This window comes from Pseudopodoces humilis, chromosome 2 (genome assembly GCF_049639895.1).
Source record: "Pseudopodoces humilis isolate 2021_Gansu_Grassland_sample_001 chromosome 2, ASM4963989v1, whole genome shotgun sequence".
Taxonomy (NCBI): Eukaryota; Metazoa; Chordata; class Aves; order Passeriformes; family Paridae; genus Pseudopodoces; species Pseudopodoces humilis.
Window position 1 is genome coordinate 97,235,437 of NC_142201.1, and position 20,836 is coordinate 97,256,272.

Genomic DNA, 20,836 nt, shown 5'->3' on the forward strand with positions numbered 1-20,836 from the left:
ATTTATTAAATAGTTTCATAGAGCCTTGGGACATGGAATTCTTCTGGCAGCATGATTTTCATTTGTAGTCTTTCTTAGCTTTACATACCTCATTCATGCCCTGGTTAAGCACCATGAGTCTGAGCTGCATTTGGTGCCAAGGCCACTTCATTGCACTCCAGTTGTGTGAAGCACATGAGTACCTCTGCTGTGGATTTCTGCTGGGGGTTTTAGGTGGGCCAGAGTGAGATAAAGTGGCCCTGGTGTAAATAAGAAGCAGGCCCCAGATTTTTGTTGCTACCAATGGCAAATACTGTAACAAAAATAGAACCTCACCTGTGACAGTAAATAACAGGCAGTAACGTGCTTGGTTGTATGTATTTTAAAAGGCAAGCTGCAATGGATTTCTCCCTAGTCCATTTGGTACTGTGACTGATGTTGATTTCCAGCACATAATTCTGGCAGTTTATTTTTGTCATACTTTGTGCCAAGGGATCCTTTGTAAATAAATGCTGCTGTAGCAATGAAAGAGATGTGCTAGGCTGAAGTAGTCATGCAATGTGGAGGAATCCCAGAGCAACTCTGCTGTTGAGTATATTTCCATATTGCTTAAAAGCTGTCTGTTAACTTGCACTAATGTGATCTGTGCCTCTGTGCGTTTACCTTCTTTTGCCACACGTGCTGTGTGCCCTGCTTCTGAGGGCTGCCGCAGCTGCCTCACAAAATGGGTCACAGTGCTGGCGCACTCTTAACTTACTCTTATGCTGTGGATTTTGCTTTGTGCACTCAAATACCGTCACATCTTGTTTTTTCCTGCCTTTGCATTTTGATGTAGGTTGTCCTCAGGATATTGTGTCACTGTTGCAGGGACACCTCTGAAAGCACATGTAACCAGAGTATGTGAGCACCTGCAGCAGTGAGGACTTACGGTGCTGCGGTGTCGGGTCTAAACCGTACAGCTGCCACTTCCCGGCCTTTCTGGTCTGATAACAGCACCTCCCCTGCTCCAAGTACTGATGGGTGGCTTTTCTTTTCTTCTTTTGCAGAAGTCAGAGGGCCACACCTCTCCCACATGATGGACAGCCAAATGAAATGTCTCAGGCTCCAGTGCTTATTTCCTGCGCTGACCAGTGAAGCTCCACTTTATTGTAAAACATTGTGCTTTACCTAATATCCTAGCCTTGTCTTTACCAAGGGAAGCTAGTCAGTCCATATGATGGAACTAGAGACTGCAATAAAGTGCTTATTGCTCTGAGTGGCCCAGAATTCACTGGAAGCCAGACGTTAGCAACTTGGGCCAGGTCCTCAAATTGGAATCCCAGTATGTAGGAGGGTGATGTTGTCTGTTAATGAACTGAAATGGAGTGGAATGATCCCAGAGCTTGCTTTCTATTGAAGGCTTTTAAACAGTAAACAGGTGGTTGGTGTGAAAAAGGCTGCCTTTACTGTTAGCTCACACAGCATCTCTTTTACCAACCAGAGAGTAAGACAACTAGTTTCATATAATACCTAGTTATTCTAAATGAAAAAGAAAAAGAAAAAAAAAACCAACAAAAACACTGACGCACTGCACTAGTTACTATTAGATATTCTTAGTCATTTTTGTACATGAAGATTTAAGTTCTAAGATGGTTTATATTAATAGGTTATGCCTACGTTTATATTGTAGAATGAATTTAAAACCTGTTCCAGAGAACTCAAGGCAGCCTGGACAGATGTACCATTGTTAGCGGTGTTTGGGCAGCCACGTGGTCCAGATGTTCTGCACTTTTATATTTGCCACCAGAGTGGTAGAGTTTACTGGGAGAAGTTCTGACAGGCTACATTTGGGTTTGTTTCTTTTTAATTTAGCTTTGAATAACCAGGATGATGTGCATTAGAAAAAGAGTGGTGTATTGAAAAGAGAATACTGCAGATAATTGACTTGTCTTTCATGCCTTGGAGGGTTCCTTTATTTTTGCATAGGTATCTGAGTGACTTGGTGAAACTTTCCTGTAAACAAAAAGTACTGCAAATGCGTTTTTCAAAAGTGACCTTAGTATTATTTCACAGTTCTGAAAAACTTAAAACCATGACTTTTCGATATAGTGTACACCAATGCACATACCTTTTACATTTTACAGACACTGGCATTGTTGTAGTTACTATGCACAGTCCAAATCAGCTTCAGAGTTTGCCTAAAGGGCCGATTACAGTTTGTGTTGTTGAAGTGGAAAGCTGTATACAGTTAAACTACAACTGAAGAGTAGCGTTTGACTGAATTCAGACTACCAAACAGATCCATCTGCCAGTTTCTGTCTCTGCTTGTGTCGAATTTTTTGTGTTTTGCTCTCATAAATACATCCCAAAAGCAGGCCAAGTGTATCACTTGGCCTGTCACCTTCACTATTCTGACTTACACTCTTGTATAACCAAGCATTGATTCCTACCAATAGATGCAAAATGATCACTAGTAATTGATCTAAAGCTACAAATTCAACAGGGTACTTCTTCTATAGCACAAGATGTTTCCCTACTTTTTGCATTGTAGCACAATTTACCAAATTGGACTCCAGCAATAATTTTCTATTAGTCTTCGTCATACCGGCTGAACTTTTTGATAGTATTAGATTGAGTTTGAAGTTCTTTGAATTAAGTCTTTAAATGATGCGAGTTTACATCATTCTATCAGGCATTCTTATTTATACTTGACTGAATTGATAATGTGTTTTGGGGTTATTTTGTAACTGATTTGATGTAATAGCCATATGGACAGTAACTATTAATGCTTGCTAGGTTTAGCCTTTCATTGTTGTAGTTAAGTGAAAGTTTCTGGTTCAGTGTCAGGAAACAATATACAATGTACCACAAGAGTTTTAAGAAAGGATTGAAGGTCTGACAAAAGGCAGGTAGCTGGGGAAGTGTCACTGAAACAGCACCATTGAGGATGCATGTGTTGGAAGAAGGGAACAAGAAGAACAACAAAATTTACAAACCAATGAGTCAGTGAAAAGGCTTTTTTAAAATTCAGGTGAATAAATGTCTAAGAGCCCCTAGAATGCCATTGCAGCCTATGGTGGTATTTTAAATAAGATTTTATTAAAGTTTTATAAGTTATTTTAACAAGACAGGAAAAACTTAAAAGACTTAAAACTTGTGGGTCACAGCAGGGTGGCTGTTGGAGTTTTGGACCACTTTATAATTAGCTGAAATCCAAATATGTTACAGTGCAGGCCGTTCACGTTGACAATGGTACTAACTTATTTCTCTAGAAACCTTTAGAGTAGATATATTTTTGTCAAAGCACCCCATCCTTCCTCAATTTAAATTTCAATATTGTTCCTGGAGATATTTCTGTATATTAATGGTACCTTTTTTAAAAGAAACAGAAAATTACTTTTTTCTATATGAATTAATATCTTACTTGATCTGCTTTTCCTTGACTTTCCCTTAGAGAAGGGGTAGGGTTGGGTCAGTTTACTGGATATGACTGTTTTCAGATACTTATAAACCTTTTTGTAGATATGCTTAATTTTTAAGCGATTAGGCACTGAGAGTAGCAGAAATCCTGCAAAGCTTTATAGTTCACTAGGCATTTGCCTTTGTTGGTTCTCTGAGTGATGTCTTGATTTGGGTAGCTAGAATTTTCCCTGAATCTACTAGAAGGGGTATCAGTATTTTCAGGTAACAAAGTCTGTTAGCACAACAAAAACTTCAGACCAATATCTTACTGTATTGGGGTTGGGTTTTTTCCTTGTTTGTTTTGTTTTAATTTTTATTAATTTCAGCTGCTTTCATTTTGGAAAATCTTACTGCTATTGTGTGTACTTCAGTATACCAGCAAACACTGTTATCTGTTAACACGTTGTCCACAAATGCCTCTAGAGAAGAAATTGTTGCACCTTATGTATATCTCAAGCAAACCAAAATATGATGCTTTTCTGCTTTGTTTATTCTGAATATGTTGTATCATACTTTACTGAACCCATTTTAACTTAGCTAAAACTATCAATATTTATGCATTTCACATTATTTTCTGGATCTGAACCTGTGTATAAATCTTTCTTTGAAAAAAAGACAAGCATTTACTGTAGTTGTCCTCTGTAACTTATCCATGGGAGGGGGGAATCTTGTCTCAAGTGTAAAATGCAGTACTGTCCCAGTTTTTGTTGGCTTTTATTTATTTAGTCATCTTTGATATTTCATAGTTCTGAGGCATACAAAATGCATTGTCGTAGCCGAAGCTACAGATCTGAGCAGCTGGGAGAAAATTACTGTAATGTCTTCTTAATTGTTCTAGTACTGTATACAAATATGGGAAATACGTTCTGCAGAACATTTGAGATGCAGATTCTTATCCCCACAGTAGACTATTTTCCAGGTATTAGACCAAATCAATCAAAACTCCATATCTTCTTACAGGTCTTTCCTGACTAAATGATTCTGAAAACATCTATGGAGGTTACTTAATGCTCTGCTTTTGGCAGTAACTACCCCTTGAATGTGCTGTGATTTCAGAAAAGAATCTATTTATTTAAGATGACTGAATACTCTTTTATACTAATACAGTATCCCAAAGTCAGGAGCAAGAGACTTCTTGGTAGTTTGGGTTTCTATTTTATAGCATTGGTGCATGACTTTTGAAATTAAAATGGTAAGCGTTGTTGGACAGGGGCACAAGAACAAGGGACTGGTAGAAGTGTGTAGATTTGTGGTGTTTCAATTCCAGCTTTGGTCTTTATTATTTGGGTGAAAGCTGCCTTTGTAGCCCAAGGCTGAAGAGCATTCTGCAGTTGGTATCAAGTAGGGAGTTGTAAGTCATGTCAGTACAAGGGAATGCCTTATAGTTTGGATGCTGTCTTTTACATTGAATTGAATTAATTGAAGCAGTTTTAATTTCCACTGCCTGTTTAGCTACTGTACAGATACTGAACCAACGGAAAGCAAGTTATAGACATGGGACAGCTAAGAGAGCATGTAAGGAAAGCTGTCCTTTATTCTCAGTATGGCAACGTTATGGCAACAAAGGGGAATTAGAAAAAAATTTAGATGTATATATATAGGGGTGTGGGTCTGGATGTGTGTGTGTGTGGATGTGTGTGTGTGCCTGGTGTGTACATTCTGCAAAAAAATGATGTAGGAAACCAGAAACATGATGGGTCTACAAGACACTATAATGTATGTTGACCCTTTTGAGTGCACTCCCTTTTCTTTGAATGCTGAGCCTAATATGGCTACCTCTCCTAAAAGACTACTTTTGTTAACTTCCATTTGCTTTCAGGCTTGATCATGTAATCTTTTTGGCCATTGATACCATTTGTGTATCGCTGTGTGTTTATTTTCCAAGAGCAACATTTATATAGCACAGACACCATAAAGGCTGAATATACAGCGGTAGCCAAACTATGTTGCTGGAGCATTTTTGTTTGACTTCTGCCACAGTCATATGGGTTGCACAGCGTGGGAACCATAGCTCTGCTTGGTTCAGTGAGATCAGTTTCTGTAACAGCAGAAGATGCAGTGCTCATGGGGTGGTGGACTTCTGATGTTTCCAGAGGTGTTTAAGTGAGCCACGTGCTGCTCTTGAAACTTCTTTCTGGAGTTTACGTTTGCATTCCTCATTTCACAAGGAAACATAACTCTGCTACTCGTGTGTTGTATACCCTATGTTATCCATTAGATGCTGTTTGTTTGCTGTGCTTATTTGATAGGCTGAAGAGCTCCTTTGCCATGTTTTGCAATACTCATGGCATTCTCCCTACCTTGTACATATTTTTGAACTGTCAGCTATGGCTGCCAGGATGCTGAGGCACTTCAGGACACTGAGTGCCATGAACAAGTACATGTTTAGGCTGTGAAAGGGTTACTTGCCTCCTCCCCTGAATTCCCCAAGAAAAGGGCACAGTGAGGTTTATGCTCTCACCGAAGTACTACCATAGTCATTTATATACTCAATATTCTGTACTGAATTGACAACTTTGAAGCTTATAAGATGGACGTCTATTTTATGTTCCCCCACTAATTCTTTGATGGCAGAAATCTAGGAAGACTTGGCATGAGATCTCCACTCAGCAACATACCCAAGCTTAGGCTGGAAGCTCTCCTTCCTTAAGGGGCAGCATTGTTGGCACTGTGACAGTGTGGGAGCCCCAGTCACGGACCACTATGCTCTTGGATTTAAGCTTGGGCTTGCGTGATGTTCCCGGGGGAAGCACATCATCATGACCTAGGGCCTTCATTGAGGTGGAATTTTAAAAATGACTGCAAGTAGTTTAACATTTGTGGAATTCTTCCAAAGAGTTCTGTTGTAGTTTCTGGGTCTTGTCTGTTAGCATATACCACCAGACCCGTGCTGTACTCCACTGGAAAAACCACACCTGTTCAGGAAAACTGACTGGGTTCTCGAATGTAATGGTCTAGACTGCTCTTTTCAGATCCACAGCTGAAGCCTTGTTACTGCTATATCCAGTCAGTGGTTGAGTCTTTAAGGGTGACAAAAGCAGGAGAGGCATGTATGTGCATGTGTCTGCATGTGTGCATACGTTCACATACACACATCGGAGTGCAGTGACTGCCAGCATGGACTCTGTACTCAAGTGTTCCCACGTTCGCTCATAAAACAACTTGAAGTTTCCCAGATAATAGTTTTCCGACTTCCTTGCTAGATTTTAGTATCTTTTCTTCACATTACACACCATAAGGTGTGAGTTTCAAAAATCACACCTGAAAAAAACACAGATCCTGCTGACCTGGATGCTACAAAAACCTTCTTTCTCAGCAGTGTTTGCTTTTAATAACCAGTATCTGTTGACAGTTTTAACACAACTGATTTGCTATGATCTTTCTTCTTGGAGCCCAATCCTTCAACTTCTATTCTCACATGTATTTCCACTGAATTTTGACCTAGTATATGGTTTTATTCTCTCCAAAGTTTGGTGTAAACATGCCTTACAATAGTTCATCTCCATCAATGGTATAAGACCTACTGCCTTCTTAGTCATGTGTAGTTAAGTCAATAAGCACATTTATAGAATGTCATCTTTTATTCAAAAACCTCTAATTTGATACTTTTAAGTGCACATGTTAAGTCATGTGTATAACATGCTAAAGTACATTAAACTGTGATAATGAAACTGAATAAAATATTTAATAAAATATTTGAAATATTTGATAAGGACCTTTAAATAGATTTCTTTATGTCCATTCTATTTTGGTTATCTAGTGTGTGCCTGTAAACAGTTTCCCATTTAAAACTAATGATTGCAAATAAATACTATTCAAATGGAGCTTCTTTGATACTTCACCTGCTTTACCATCAAATGATTGTTTACTTTAACATATGGCTGAGTTAGCAGTATTTGCAGAATTTGTTTTTAGCTACAGTATGAACTTGTTGGTTGTGTATATTCAAACAAGCTCATTTTCATGTGAAAATGGAAGATGCTAAAACCCAGAGATGAACCCTCAAAACTGTAAGCTGTAGTTTTATGTCAGATCATCCATTTAGCTTCTACACCATGACTGTGAAGATGTCATTTACTTTGCAAAGAACTTCTGCCCAATTGTTCTTCCTTATATGTGTCTATATTGGGAGCTTCCATTTTATTTTTTAAAACTTCTGAGCCCGGCTCAGCACTGTTGACATTGTTTAGAAGATCCACAGATCCATTCAGGTACACCAAAATTCTGTGGACTTAGGTTTGCATGAAGCTGGAGATTATGGGACAGAGAGAGCCAGGACTTGGTGCAGTTAGGCTTTGGAAGAAAAGTTTGGCTTTTCTTCTGAGCTTTCTAGGTATCTACTTCATGTTTGTAGGTTTTGTCTTCTCTGCACAATTGGGAAGTTTTTGATTGTCAACAAAGATAAAAGAGAAGTTAGTCCCACAGAAGAAGCCCTTGGTATGATTTCAGTCTTTGGACATAAAAGAACTTACTCAGAAATGGTTTCTCTTTTAGAAATAAGTAGCAAGTGACATCAATGCTTAAACTTAAAGGTAGTAAGTTCCCACTACTTTGGAAACTTGTTTAAACCAGGAATCTGCTCTGCCCATATATTTTACCCTCTTCAGGCTTGAAAGTTAGACTGTTGGGGATCTTCTCTTCTTCTGTCCCTGGATGCCTGAAACCTCCTTGATTGCAATGTATTTTTGGAACACAGAAGACCCTGGAACAGACTTCATGAAGCCAGTAGACACTGGCTGTTCACATGGGAGCAGATCTCCTGTCTGAGTCAAAAGCAGCAGAAGGGAAACCTTTAGGTTTGTGGCTTTTTTTATCTATGTGCTATTTACTCAGGAAAGAAGAAACGTATGCAATCTTGCACTGCCTTCACTGGGTATGCGTCAGTATCTCTGCAAAGAAACACCAAGAATGGAAAAGCTTCAGCCTTAAAGGCCATCTAAAGGTCATATGGAAGGGGAAGGAAAGTTCTCATGCAGCCAGCAAAAAATGTGGAAGAAATTTTAAGAAATACATGTTCTGTCAGTATCGGGTGCCCAGTCAGGTACCTTGAAGTCACTATTCACTTTTTTTATTACTAGAGTACCTTAAAACAGTCATCTTCATTCCTTGAAGTCCCATATTTTCTCCTCTGCTCTCATTTGGTTCTTCCAACTAAAGACCTGCTGAATTCAGCTAATTCTCAGTGCATCTAGATCTGTTTTTTTACCCAGCTCCCACTCAGGTTGCTTTTTGCAACTGCATGGCATGACACTAACTCTTAACTGTCAGGTAAGGTAAATTTCCACTAATACTTCTGAAAAAACAGAGTGGAAAGGCATCATCTGACTCAAGTGCCATGTTCTTTGCTAGACACTGCTATTCTCCCCTCGATACCATTTGTTGGGTCCCTTCCATTGTTCATCCTGGAGTTTCTAATGTACAGCTAACACTGCTTTCAGAAAGACTATTTTTTTCCTACAATGTGACAACATGGAGTGAGACACACAGAATACCTGGGCATACAGTAGCCATGCTATACACCAGCTTGTGGGGCTGTCGATTCTCCAGTAGGACACTAGCACTTTGTAACAAAATACGAGATGCGTTCCTATCTCTGCTGCAAAGTTCTGTTTTGTTTTGTTTTCTGAAATAAAGCCTATAAGATAAAACATCTACCTTCTATCCAGTGTCAAATTCTTTTTTGTGGACTTTCTTGGCACAGCAACAGTAAGAAATTGAGCTCTAATACAGTTGTATTTAAAACATACTTGAAACTTCATCAAGGCTTTATTGGTTATTTCCAATTTAGATGTTCAGCAGAAGTGCACTGGCCTACAGTGTCACTGCTGCAAGCCCAGCTGAAACTCCAGTTGAAAATCCAGCCTATATGAAGTACAACATACAAAACTTGTATTCCATATAAAGCAGCACTTTAGCTTATTTGTCAGCCTGTGAAATGAGGAACTAATTGAAATAGACTCAAAAATCAAGCCAGTTGAGTCAAAACGACATTGCAGCACACTAAGAGAAGGCAGGTGTTGCCATCAAACAACATCCAATTTAAGAAAACAAAAAGGGTGGGAAAGAGAAAACCTGAGGTGCTGGGAGGTGTCCTTCCAATCCAAAAGAAGCTTTTGGAATACATTTTTTGAGTACAACTTCCAGGTATGGCCCACCAAAGGCTTCCCAGTTAGAGCAAACCATCTGGCTTCTGTCAGACCTGTCTGAGCATCAGCTCCCTTCCAAGGGTGGGTTCCCTTGACACCCGGTCAGCACCACTGGGTTATTAAAACACTCTGCTGTTTTTAGGAGTTAAGGAGAATTTGGAAATCAGATAGTCCCAATCTGTCAATAGTTTAGAATATTTAGTTTTGGTTTTGGTGTCCAATAGTAATGGCTTTTGCAATGGCTTTGGAGTTCATGTGTTTTCAGTCTTGCAAAACCAATGTCATTGGTTCAGGCAATGGTGTCAGTCAGAGTGATATCATTTGAAGCAAATTCACTGCACATCTCTCTCTTGACAGACAGACAATTCCCTGTTACATTCTGAGATGATTCATCTGGTTTGGGACTTCCAGCTGTGGTGTTTGTCATGGAGCCGGGCTCTGGCAGAGGGACGTTCTTTCGCGACAACCCTCTCCATTTCAGGATGGCAAAAAGTTTGTCAGTGCCTCGACAGCTTTGTGTGGGATCTGTGCTTGCCTGCAGCTGCCTAGATATATTTTTGTAATACAAAGTGAAACAAACCCAGCTGGGAACTCGATGGTGAAGTTGGACCTTCATGAGCTTCCAGGTTTCAGTAGGCGGTGCAGAGATTGACAGGTTGTGGCAATAAGACTGTGTTTGCTTTTGTTTTGAAGAGCAGTGTTTTCTAACGGAAATAAGGTGGCAGGGAAATTACCATCACAGCAGATGGACAATTCATTGTCTTCAAGAGATTGCAATTTCAAGAGCAAGGTTTGCCAAGCAGTCTGAAAAAAAAGGTAGAAATTACAGTTCAAGTCTGTGGCTTGGAATGGTTGCAGTGTTTTGCTTCAGTGCCTGTAGCAATAACTTTCAGTTAGAAGTAATGTGTGAGTTGCTTAAGGAGTGATGCAGTTCTAAACCATCCCATTCACTCCCAGATGACAGATGTATTTGGCACATGGTGTAAGTGTTGCTAATGAATGCTTCCCTGCAAGTACATCATAAATAATATCAAGTGTTCATCATTATTTGAATCAGTAATTAAGAGAATTCTTATTGCTGTCTTAAGAAAATATACCGTTCTTGGCTGGCACAAAGCATAGTTTTACACTGCAAAGTAATGGAGGGAAGCATTTACTGTGTGGCTGTTTAACTCTGATACGTAATTTTTCTTTGCTAGTGACTGTCTGTAGTGCACCACATTTAGGACATAGTTAATTGAGCTCTGGGATCTTTCAAACTGAAGGTACCTACTTCTCATGCAGAAATCCATACCAGCGAGGAAATCTCTTAGGGATGAAGGGTTGCATTGTTTTAAGCAACTAATTTATGAGGATTTTACCCATGATATGTTTCATGGGTGAGAACCTTGAAAACACCATAATACACAAGAGTCAATATAAAAGCATTAGCTTCATGTTCATGGACTCTGTTAAACTACAACTAGTTTAAAGAACCTAGACAAAAACCAGATATTTCCTGTTCCATCTTGGCACTGTGGTTCTCTAGTTAAAGGCCAAGGGTTGCCAGCAGGGATTTTAAAGCATCTTTAATGATGAGATAAAAATGTATTCTTAAATAGAAATTTCTGGGATTTTAGACCACTCAGAAAGTACTCAGTGTGTTTTGCAAGATGAGTAATTTTTTAGTACTTTTGATAAATAAAACCACAAATACATCTATTTAAACAGTCTTAAAATAAATAGAAAATGGCAAATGGAATTTTTTAGATGCAGTGAGTTGCCTCAGATGTAGATGGGAGTCCCTTAGCAGCACTGGCCTGTCACACCTGACAGTGCTTGTTGGAGGATGTGGTGGCATGTCTGGAATGTGCATCTTTATTCAGCATTAAACCACCATCCCACAAATCTCAGCTGCTGGAAATCTCTTTCCATCAGGATACAAGGGACATAAACGGCATATAAGTTGTTTAAAAAGAACTGGTTGTGTTTTTTGTCCCGCTGAAAATGCTTTATATTTGGAGACAGATCTCTGTCTTGCATGGTTTTCTTTATGTTGCAGGAAGTTGGGAACATCAAGCTTCACTTGTGAATCTTTCACCTTGCTTTTCAATCATCTTGCCTTTCTCTCCTCTTTTTTTGAGAGGCTGAACACTTGGTAGACATCAGTAGCAAAACATACCACAGATTTTCAGTAGGATGGACAGTATCCCACACCTTCCCAACCTATTGCATAACTCTGAAAAACCTGCAGTGTTTTTTTTAATTAGTATTTTAAAAACAGTTTTCATGAGCTATGGCTGTGTGTCAAACACAGCTTTGCAAACAAATAGGCACAGGGGGTGGGATCCTACTGGGAAGTGGATAGAGCAGCAAAGCTGGGCTCCCCAGGCCTTTCTTCTGCCCCAGCTCTCTGTAGGAAAGCCCACCAGTGCAGGGCCAGACACCCTGCAGGTTTTTGAAACCTGATAAATTATTTCCTCCTCCTAACAGTTTATTGTGAGAATAGATTTGCAGTTTATGGAAATTTGGCATGATTCATTTTTCAGTGCATGGCCTAAATTCACTCTATTTATTTTTTTTTTTTTTTAAAGCCAAACCAAACCCCCTTCAGTACTGCATTTTAGATCTATAATGTTTACATGAACTCATGCTAAGCCTTAACTTGGAAAATAAAACCCAACACATTTCTAAATTTCTTAATTAAAGGAGGACAAGACAATCCCCAGACAATTACACCTTTTTCCTCCATTATTATTGAAGAAATCTTGAAATAAACATTATATTGGCTTTTCCAGTTACCTTGCTCATACAGCCTAGCCTAAGGCAGCAGGCCCACATGGGGGCAGCCTGTGGGACCAGACATGCAGCATTATGGCTTTCCCTCCAGAGAAGGCACTGGGAAGCTGTGCAGCAGCCCCACTGCATCCAAAGGGATGGGATAGGAATGCCAGCTGACAGGTGCTGCAGACAACTGCAGTTTGAGTTGCACCTGCAGGATTCACATAGCCAAGGGCCCTTGCCCTGCATGTTTTGTCAGTTCGTAAAATGTTGCTTTTAATTTCTGTGCCACTCGCCTGCTTGTGTTTGAAAGCTGTTCTAGGCACTTTGCATGACAGAGATTGTGCTGGGAGAGCAGTTCTCTGCAGGTTTGAGTTGTTTCAGTCAGAGATTGGCAGTGGAAGCACTGGGTGCTTGCTGTTGTAAACTTCATCCATCTCTTTGAAATACTGTTGTGATGGTGGTTGTCTCAAGGCTCTGTGCACTTGGTGTAATTGCTGATGTAAAGAAATTTTTTTATCCTTGTTATTGTTACTGAGCATTGCTGTCATCAAGAAGTATGAATTGAGGAAGGATGCCAAAGACTTTCACAATTAAATCTGTCCCTAGAAGATCTTTTTTCACCCATGTGAAATTTATAAATAGGGGTGGGGGAATTAACTCAGGGTGCAGACAAGTCTGTAAGGGAAGACCAGCACCTCCATAAATGTGATTCTGCATTTTCTGCTTGTGTTTCTGTGGTAAGAGTGGGTCAGCAAGTTGCTAAAGTAATTGCTTACTGCAGAAGTGGTGAACAGAGAGATTCCCACTGCCATCCATAGGTGAGCATGGCAGACCAGCATGGCTGCTGCTGTTTGTTCACTTCCTTTTATTCCTTGCAGGTTGGCTGCTGTTAAGTTGCTGCATTAATTGCGCACCATAAGCCAGCTGAGAGGAGCTGGGGGTGGGAGATCAGCTTTGGGCAATTGTGTTACATGAAATGCAGCATTGCACATCATCATCACACTAGTGTTGGTATTTCCTAAAGGTTTTTCATCTTGATGTTTGTGAGTGCCTGTTTTAAAATGGCCCACACTCCTAGCTTGACATTTTTTCTTCTTTTTTTTTTCAAGACAGAGTCATGTTTTATGTAAACCACATGATTATTTGGGCTACTTGTAGCAGATTTAAAAACAAGAGGCTCCTTGAATGCATGCCCAACTAATGCAATCCATGGGCAAGAACCAGTGAAAAATACTTAAAAGAGGCAGTGGTTCTTGTCAGTGTGGGGTTTTCTTGTTTGTTATCAACTTGTCAGCAAATCGGTCACATTTTTCAGGATGGGAAAAGGCTGAAGGAAAGCTTTCTGTGACAGCTTTTGAATGTCAGGGTGGACATTTCTGTATGTTCATCTTGGTTTGCTGCTCCCCATTTTCATCTTTTTTCAGGGTGACTATAGAAGTAGACAAGATTTTGGTGGTGGGTGAGGACTTAAGCTGACTCTTAATAGGATGTCTAAAGTGCTTGTGTGTGTTCCTGGACAAATAGCAAGCTAAGGCAGAAAACCAAACAGCCAGACAGGATATTAAACACATCCTGGGTTGTGGCAGGACGAGATCTTGGCAGTATTTACTTGGTGCAGAGTCACAGCGCCAAAAGGGACTTGGAGACATCAGCTAGACAATTTCCAAGGCAGGTTGAGCTATACTTAGCACAGACCTGACAGGTGGACGGGTGGGTGTTGAACTTATCCTTAAAAGTCTCTAATAATGGAGAATCAGCCATTTCCCATGCTGTTTTTCCCAGTGTTTGACTCTCTTTTTGAGGGTGGTTTATTCCCCCAGTGCCTAGGTACAAAATTTCAGGGTATAGGGAAAAGGACAGTGTCCTCAAATGACATCAGATAGATGAGCATTTTAGCTGTTTTTATAAATGCAACCTAAGAAATAATGGTCAGATAAAATCTGAGAGAAGATTTTCAAGGAGCACCAGCCCAACTTTGGTCACCACAGGACTCCTCCATGCCTTTGTAAACCTCTTTCTTTGAATGGTGTGTCAGGTTGATGGTTAATAGCCATATCAGAGAGGTTCAAAGAGACCTTTCTCCTCATGCTGTTTTCTATCCAGTAGTTGCCTTCAATTGTTTTTTTTTACAGAGTTCAGACAGTAAAAAATCTGAAAGCCAAACCAAAAAATCACCAGCCCCAAACAAACCCAGCTTGCCAGCCTTTTTCCTTGGTACCCTTTTCAGATATTACAAGGCCATCAGTAAAGCCATATTATGAGGAGGAAACCAAAGGAGAACATCATCCATTTCGTTAGGCAGTGCTTGTGCCAGCCACAGCGAGAGGCTGGAGGGCCAGCAGGGGCCAGAGCCTGCCCTTGGCCTACAGCTGTCCTCCCCTGCTGCCTCCTGCCTTGAAGCAGCCTTTTTCCTGACTGTCCTCTTGTGGGATGCTGCTGGCAAAGCATCACCTGCGCTTGCAGCAAGGTCCCAGCCCGGGGTGTGATGCAGCCTCTCCCTGGCAGATGTGGGAAGAGCTGTGTGCAGTGGTGTTGGCAGTGCAGGGACCAGGACATCCCCGGGTCTCTGCTTTGAGCCAGGGACCCGTGGCTGTGTCTGCAATACTCTCTCCAGCTCCAAATGAGGACTAGAGGAATAATTTTGAAGCACTTAGGAGACTAATGGAGCAGGGCCAGAGCATTAAAAGGGCTGTGTGCCAGTTTACCTGGGGCAATGCCGCAGTTTATTGAGGAGTCTCTGGGTGACAGACCATGCTGAGAGCCCATTACTGGGAATAGGCATCCGACGGGGAAACGAAGGGGAGAGCACATCCCTCAAGCTGGGCAGTTGCCTTTGTTTTCTGCCTGTTGTGGTTCATCAGGAGGCTCTCAGCCTGGACTCCTGGTCACTGTGCCTGCTGCCTTGGCTAGGGCAGGGCTTTGCCACACTCACCAGAAACTGCAGGCTTGCAAGAAATGGGTCAGCAAATGTCCTGCACTCTACTGCTCCAGGCGCTGGGCAGAGATCACCCCAGCCAGACGGCATGTGCTGGGACCCTGCCCCAGACCCAGCAGCCCTGCTCTTGTGCGTGGTCACACAGAGCTCGAGGTGGGGAAGGCAATGGCAAAGGCCCTGGCCCGGGCAGCAGGCAGCACTGGTGCCTCCTGCAGTGCACAGCAGCCCCTTGTAGCCCCACACTGCTGTGGTCGTGGCCAGCCACGCTCCCCAGGGCTGCTAAGGCTCCCAGCACCAGCCCTGCACACCATGGCTCCGTGGGCTCGGCCGGGAACAGCTGCAGGCAGTGGCAGAGGTGGCCCTGCCACCAGAGGTGTTCGGTGCCCTTTGTTTGCCCCAAGGCCCCGGTGAGCTGCTCCATGTGGTGGCACAGAGCTGGGCACAGACACCCAGGGAATCAGCAGAGCGGCACAGCGACTGCGTGCTGTGGTGAAGAGCTGAAACAAGTGGTACCAGAGGCTTCTTAGAGACACTTGCTCCAGGTGACATCTGGCCCCTGTTATGGGCATGGATATGGCAAGGAGCTTGGATGGATGGAGCACCCAGGTCTGTTCAGTTCCAGAATGAGCCTTTGATGAAATCCCTGTACTGACCAAAGACTGACTTTGAAGGGCAGTATCTCCACAGACATCCCCCTGCAGAAGTTGGCATTCTCCAAGCATTGAGAGAGAAAATATTTAATGGCTTAAAAAGGAAAAGGGGGAAACAGAGCAGTTTAGAAAATGCAATTTCCTCAACAACTTTGTGATTGGAATAACTGGCCCTATAAAAGGGGAAACCAAGCTTGTGGGAGGGATAAAATTATTTTCCCCAAGCCAAATAATCACCCTGGCTTAGTGCTAGGAATTTTTGCTCCTGTTGTCACACACAAACTGTGAAATATGGTGCATGCCTATCAGGCTGCACTTCAGTTGCAAATTAACCAGTATGTTCAATAGTCCTCAGCTTTCACCATCGATGTAGTCTTTAGTGATGCCTGGGGAAGGAAAAGTGTTCTCCTCCATGTTTCACAGTTTTTCTCCTGCTCATACACACTCTTAATCCTTTGCGCTCCCCCCAATTTTTTCAGTGCTGCTTGCCCCTGGGATCCCTACCTGGAATAAGTAAAAACAAGTTACAGTGGAGACAAAAGTGACAAAAAAAGTTGCACTTTATAGCAGATCAACCAGAGTATGACTTCCAAATTACACCCTCTTACTCAGTAGTCAAAAAACCACAAGAGCAGCCAGTACAGATGAATATTCAGCTGATTTTACAGTGTAATTGCTTCTCACTTAAAATTTGCCCTTTTTTTTCCCCTTCTGCCCTGCATAGCAAGGTGCTTCCTGCATTTTCCCTGCTCTTGAGTATCAGCATGTGCTTTGAGTCCTGTAGAGCTGGAGAGGAATTACTAACAGAGCTGAAAAATAACTCTGATCCTCTTACCCTTGCATGCACAAAATCCTTAGTAAAATACTCAAAAGAAGGGCATTTCTCATGTGTTGTGCTTGCACAGTCTGTGTCAATGGCAAAGCAAAGTCTAGGGGCATAAATAAGGTGAGGTGGTGCTCTGTGGTGATGCAGGGACTGAAGTGACTGACTTTTAAGCAGTGTCCCTACACATTGGCTTTCCTGATATCTGCAGAAGGATTTACATCCTGCACCATAAAGCTCCGCTTCCAGCTTTTGTGTGCACCCCTCTTCTTGTGGTACTTCCTGCCTGCTCCCCATGGGTACCTGGATGAGACAAAGAATGATACCTGCTGCTTGGATTGCTTCTGAGTTCACTTGAAATCCAGTCAGGAACTTTCTGTCTGTACTGTTTTGTAATCAAAGATGCAGAAAGCGCAATTCAGCAAGGATGTGTTTGCCGGGCTGAGTGCTCATGCTAGCTATGCTCTTGGGTACAGACCATCCTTCCTTCCCTAACACTGCAAATGCATCCTGTTCCATCAGGGCATCCTTCTTTCAAATACCTACTTTTAAGCTCTGCTATCAAAATGTCAGAATTATTAGGGGAAGCTGTTTATTGCTGTGCTTTTCTTGATACAAGACTAGTGCTGTATCAAAGATGACTCCTGTTGAGTGTGTGCTGGGTGTTTTGGCCAGATACTGGAGCTTGCAGCGGAGGTTGTTTCTGCCTGTGGCGTGTGCCTGGCTGGGGGTCCAGGGGAGCAGAGCAGTCACTTGTGCAGGTGGGAGGGACCATGCCAAGTCACATGGGCTGGATCCTGGTTTGGCAGGTCATCAGGAAAGGCAGCAGGCCGTGGGGGATACCCTCAACACCAGTGTGGTACCCGAGGCAGAGCAGCTGTGTATCAGGGTGTGAGCTCTGATTTGGGAAGAGGCTTCTTGAAACCCTCAGGCAGGGAGTGTGTTAAGTGACATCTGTGTCATGAACAAAAGTGATGTGGCATCTTGTGTGAGCAGTGAGGGCTGGGCTGAGAGCAAAGTGGTACCGCTTACAAGAGGGGCCTCATCCCTCCATCCCTGTTTTTAGGAGGAAATCCATTGGAACGGGTGCTGCCTGTCTGCATGTGCGTGCTCCCACTTGGCTTTTGTGAGTGGACCCCAAGACACAAAAAGGGAGCAGACTGGAAAAGGGTGACACAAAAGGCACCCTAGACCTTGCTGGGCCTTTACTGTGCTCTCTGCAAATGTCTTTCCCTTCTTCATCCCCTGCTGGCAGCTTGGGCTTGGCTCCTGGGCAGCCAGCAACTCTCCCTGCCTGCTCTGGGGAACATGAGCCTCAAATGACCCCGTTGGAGATTTCACCAAAATGTGTTGAAAGCATTTCCTCAAATAGTCAGTTTTAATTTTAATAAGTCATGTTTAGTAGCCTTGAGGACAATGGCTGTGTGAGAGGAAAGGGTTATGTCCTGAAAACAAAGTCAGATGAATGGGTGCTGTGTGAAGGGCTGCTGAGAGTTTGATGCTGGGTGAGAGAGGGGAGCCATGTGGTTGAAAAATGTGGTGGGGTTGACAGGGGAAGCACTTTGAGAAATGTTCTTTTAGATTAAACAACAAAATTCTGCATGCACATACAGACTAGATCTTCATAACGCGGCAGGCTTTGACAGTGTACTGCAGCATTATTGCTATTTATAATCGACAATTACTAACACTATAATCCAGTAAACTTAGTGGTAGCAATTACAGCAACATAAATAGCAATCCAGATGACTAAAGGCATTGCTGTCAATGCAGGTGGCAGCTATAGCATTAGAAAAAGAAGTTGGAGGGAAGATATCAGGACTCAATATGTGAGCTTGGGTCTGCTAGTCTTTTATATACCATTTTTAATATACTTCCTGAAATGAAGCTTCAGAAAGGTACACTGCCTCTTTAAAATTAGTCTAGGAACTACAGGTAGTTCACGTTATTTTTAAAATAATAAATCTCTATATATATCTATATTAAAATATATATGTATACATAAGTTGGCTAGCCTACCTTGTGGAAAGGCTGCAGCTAAACTAAGTCTGAGCTAATATTGTATTACCATGGTCTTCTGGTTTGTAGATAGCCCTTCCTTATTAGATGAGGTTCTGTTCTTGCTCCACAGAAGGTGCCTGTGTATATAACTCCTTTGTATTGCTTTCTGCAGAGTCCCTTATATATTTCTTACTACTAATGCTGTGTAGAAAAGGAAATCCAGAGATTTTACTACTGATAATTAACCATATAATGGCCATTAGCAAAATAAAGATTTAGTTGTTTGGGAAACAGATTATTTATATTGTGTATGGTTTATTGCCTGATAACTTGTTTGGTGACTGGATATTCTTTTCCTTCTCCTGGTCCTTTTCTGCTTTTTCCAGCTATGGTGTTTACTCCTCACTTTGATTATCTAGCAGGCAATAAAGTATATTGTATGTTTTGAAGCCAAGTGGTGTGCTCCTTACTCGTGCGCTGCGGGGAGCCGGGGCTGCTGCGGGGCTGTGCAGCCACAGCTGGAGAAGGCAGGGCCCAGGTGGGCACCAGGACAGCAGCCTGGCACTCCCTGCTCCAGCCAGGAGCCGTCAGAGCCTTGCTTCCTCGGCCAGCCCTAAGGACATGAGGAGACCGTGGGGACACAGGAGGGACACTGCGTGTCTTCTGAACTCATAACCACCCGTGCCACTTCTCTGGCACGGACAGCAGTGGCAGCTGCTGGCACTGGCACTGTGGCTCTCTGGCTCTCTCGACAGCCTCATGCTGCTGGCTTTTCACCCCGAGGAATGGGCATGGGCAGAGCTCCGTGCTCATGCCAGGCTCAGGTCCTATAACAGCAGGGGCACTCTGTGCTTTCCTGCACACGGGACAATGCATCCTCCGTCCCCACATCTACACAGCCAGTGCTGGAACACTGCTCCAGGCAACACTCACACACACGGACCTGCTCGGCTTGTCTGGGGCTGCATTGCTTTGCTTTGCTTTGCTTTGCTTTGCTTTGAATGGGGTAGCCAAGGCCTGCATGGCAGTTCCTCCCTCCTGACACCTGGCAGAGTTTTTAATGTGGTTCAAAAATTTCACTGCCAGATGCAGCTGGTGGGAGTGCACCCTTGGCTGTGTTTGCAGGAGGAGCACATCCTTCTCTACCGCTTTCCCTTCCTCAGCTGTGGCTGCTCAGAGGCCACCTGTCACCTCCCAAGGGGTCACAGAGCTTTGCCTTCCCCTCAACAGCCCTAGTTCAGCAGGAGGGGCTGTGATCAGGCTGCTCATCCACCAAAGGGCTCTTCCTCAGGAGCTGGGTTGTGAGTGCATGGCCCCGCTCCTGTGCAGCAGCTCAGGGGATGGGGCCAGCAGAGTAAACCCATCTCGCACTAAAGATCGTAAGAAACAAACAGCTTTGGTGTCTGGGGAAATGAAGCTGCTAAAAACCTCAGCATCATTTTCTGGTGTTTGTTTTGCCCCATTCCACCCTGAAGCAAAAGTCAAAATGGTGGCACTGCCTGTGCAGAAAAGCTCCCCAAAAAACAGTAAAAAAAACCTCTCATTTGTAAGTCATAACAGAATTTTTTTTTTGTTTTAGTTCTGACCCTCACATTTTTGGTGCTTTTTGCATGGCTCTATCTGTGCATGCTACATGTAAGTACAACTTCGTCCGTCCTTACTAGTAATTAACAATAAAGGAATTGTTCTCTGGCTACTGATGCTCTAGATGGTGGCAGCTGTGAACACAACAGTACTTTTACAGTTTTGCATTTGTGCAGCCCTGCTCAAGCTCCTGCCTGTGCCCCTCTGGTCCCCGCACCATAAACTGGGTTTCTTAGATAGAGGGCATGGGCACAGGCTGCTGCACATTACCCCTTGAAAAGTATAAACCTCCAGTTTGGTCCCTTACCATCTGCACATCTCCTGCTGGGAAAAAAAAAATGTGCTTTTGGTTTTTTGGGATTTTTTTTTGTTTTGTTTTTTGGTTTGGGTTTTGTTTTTTTTTTTTTTTTTTGGTGTGTGTTAAGTATCTAGGGCCTTTTTTTCATTTTTAAATTTTTTTTTTTTTTTTGGCATCAGCAGAAATGAACCAGAGATTTGTATCCAGGAAATGCCT

General features: G+C 42.6%; 1 protein-coding gene across 12 annotated transcripts in view; it reads left to right on the top strand.

Annotated features, from left to right (window-relative positions):
* BBX (BBX high mobility group box domain containing) overlaps positions 1-9,474 on the top strand; it is a 141,650-nt gene extending 132,176 nt beyond the window's left edge. For all 12 annotated transcript variants that reach the window (XM_014253368.2, XM_014253371.2, XM_088052218.1 and 9 more), the window contains one exon: positions 1,026-9,474. In XM_014253368.2, coding sequence (XP_014108843.2) covers positions 1,026-1,113 — 88 coding nt within the window. In that variant the 3' untranslated portion in view covers positions 1,114-9,474. The remainder of the gene's footprint in view (positions 1-1,025) is intronic.
* Positions 9,475-20,836: the final 11,362 nt, after the last annotated feature.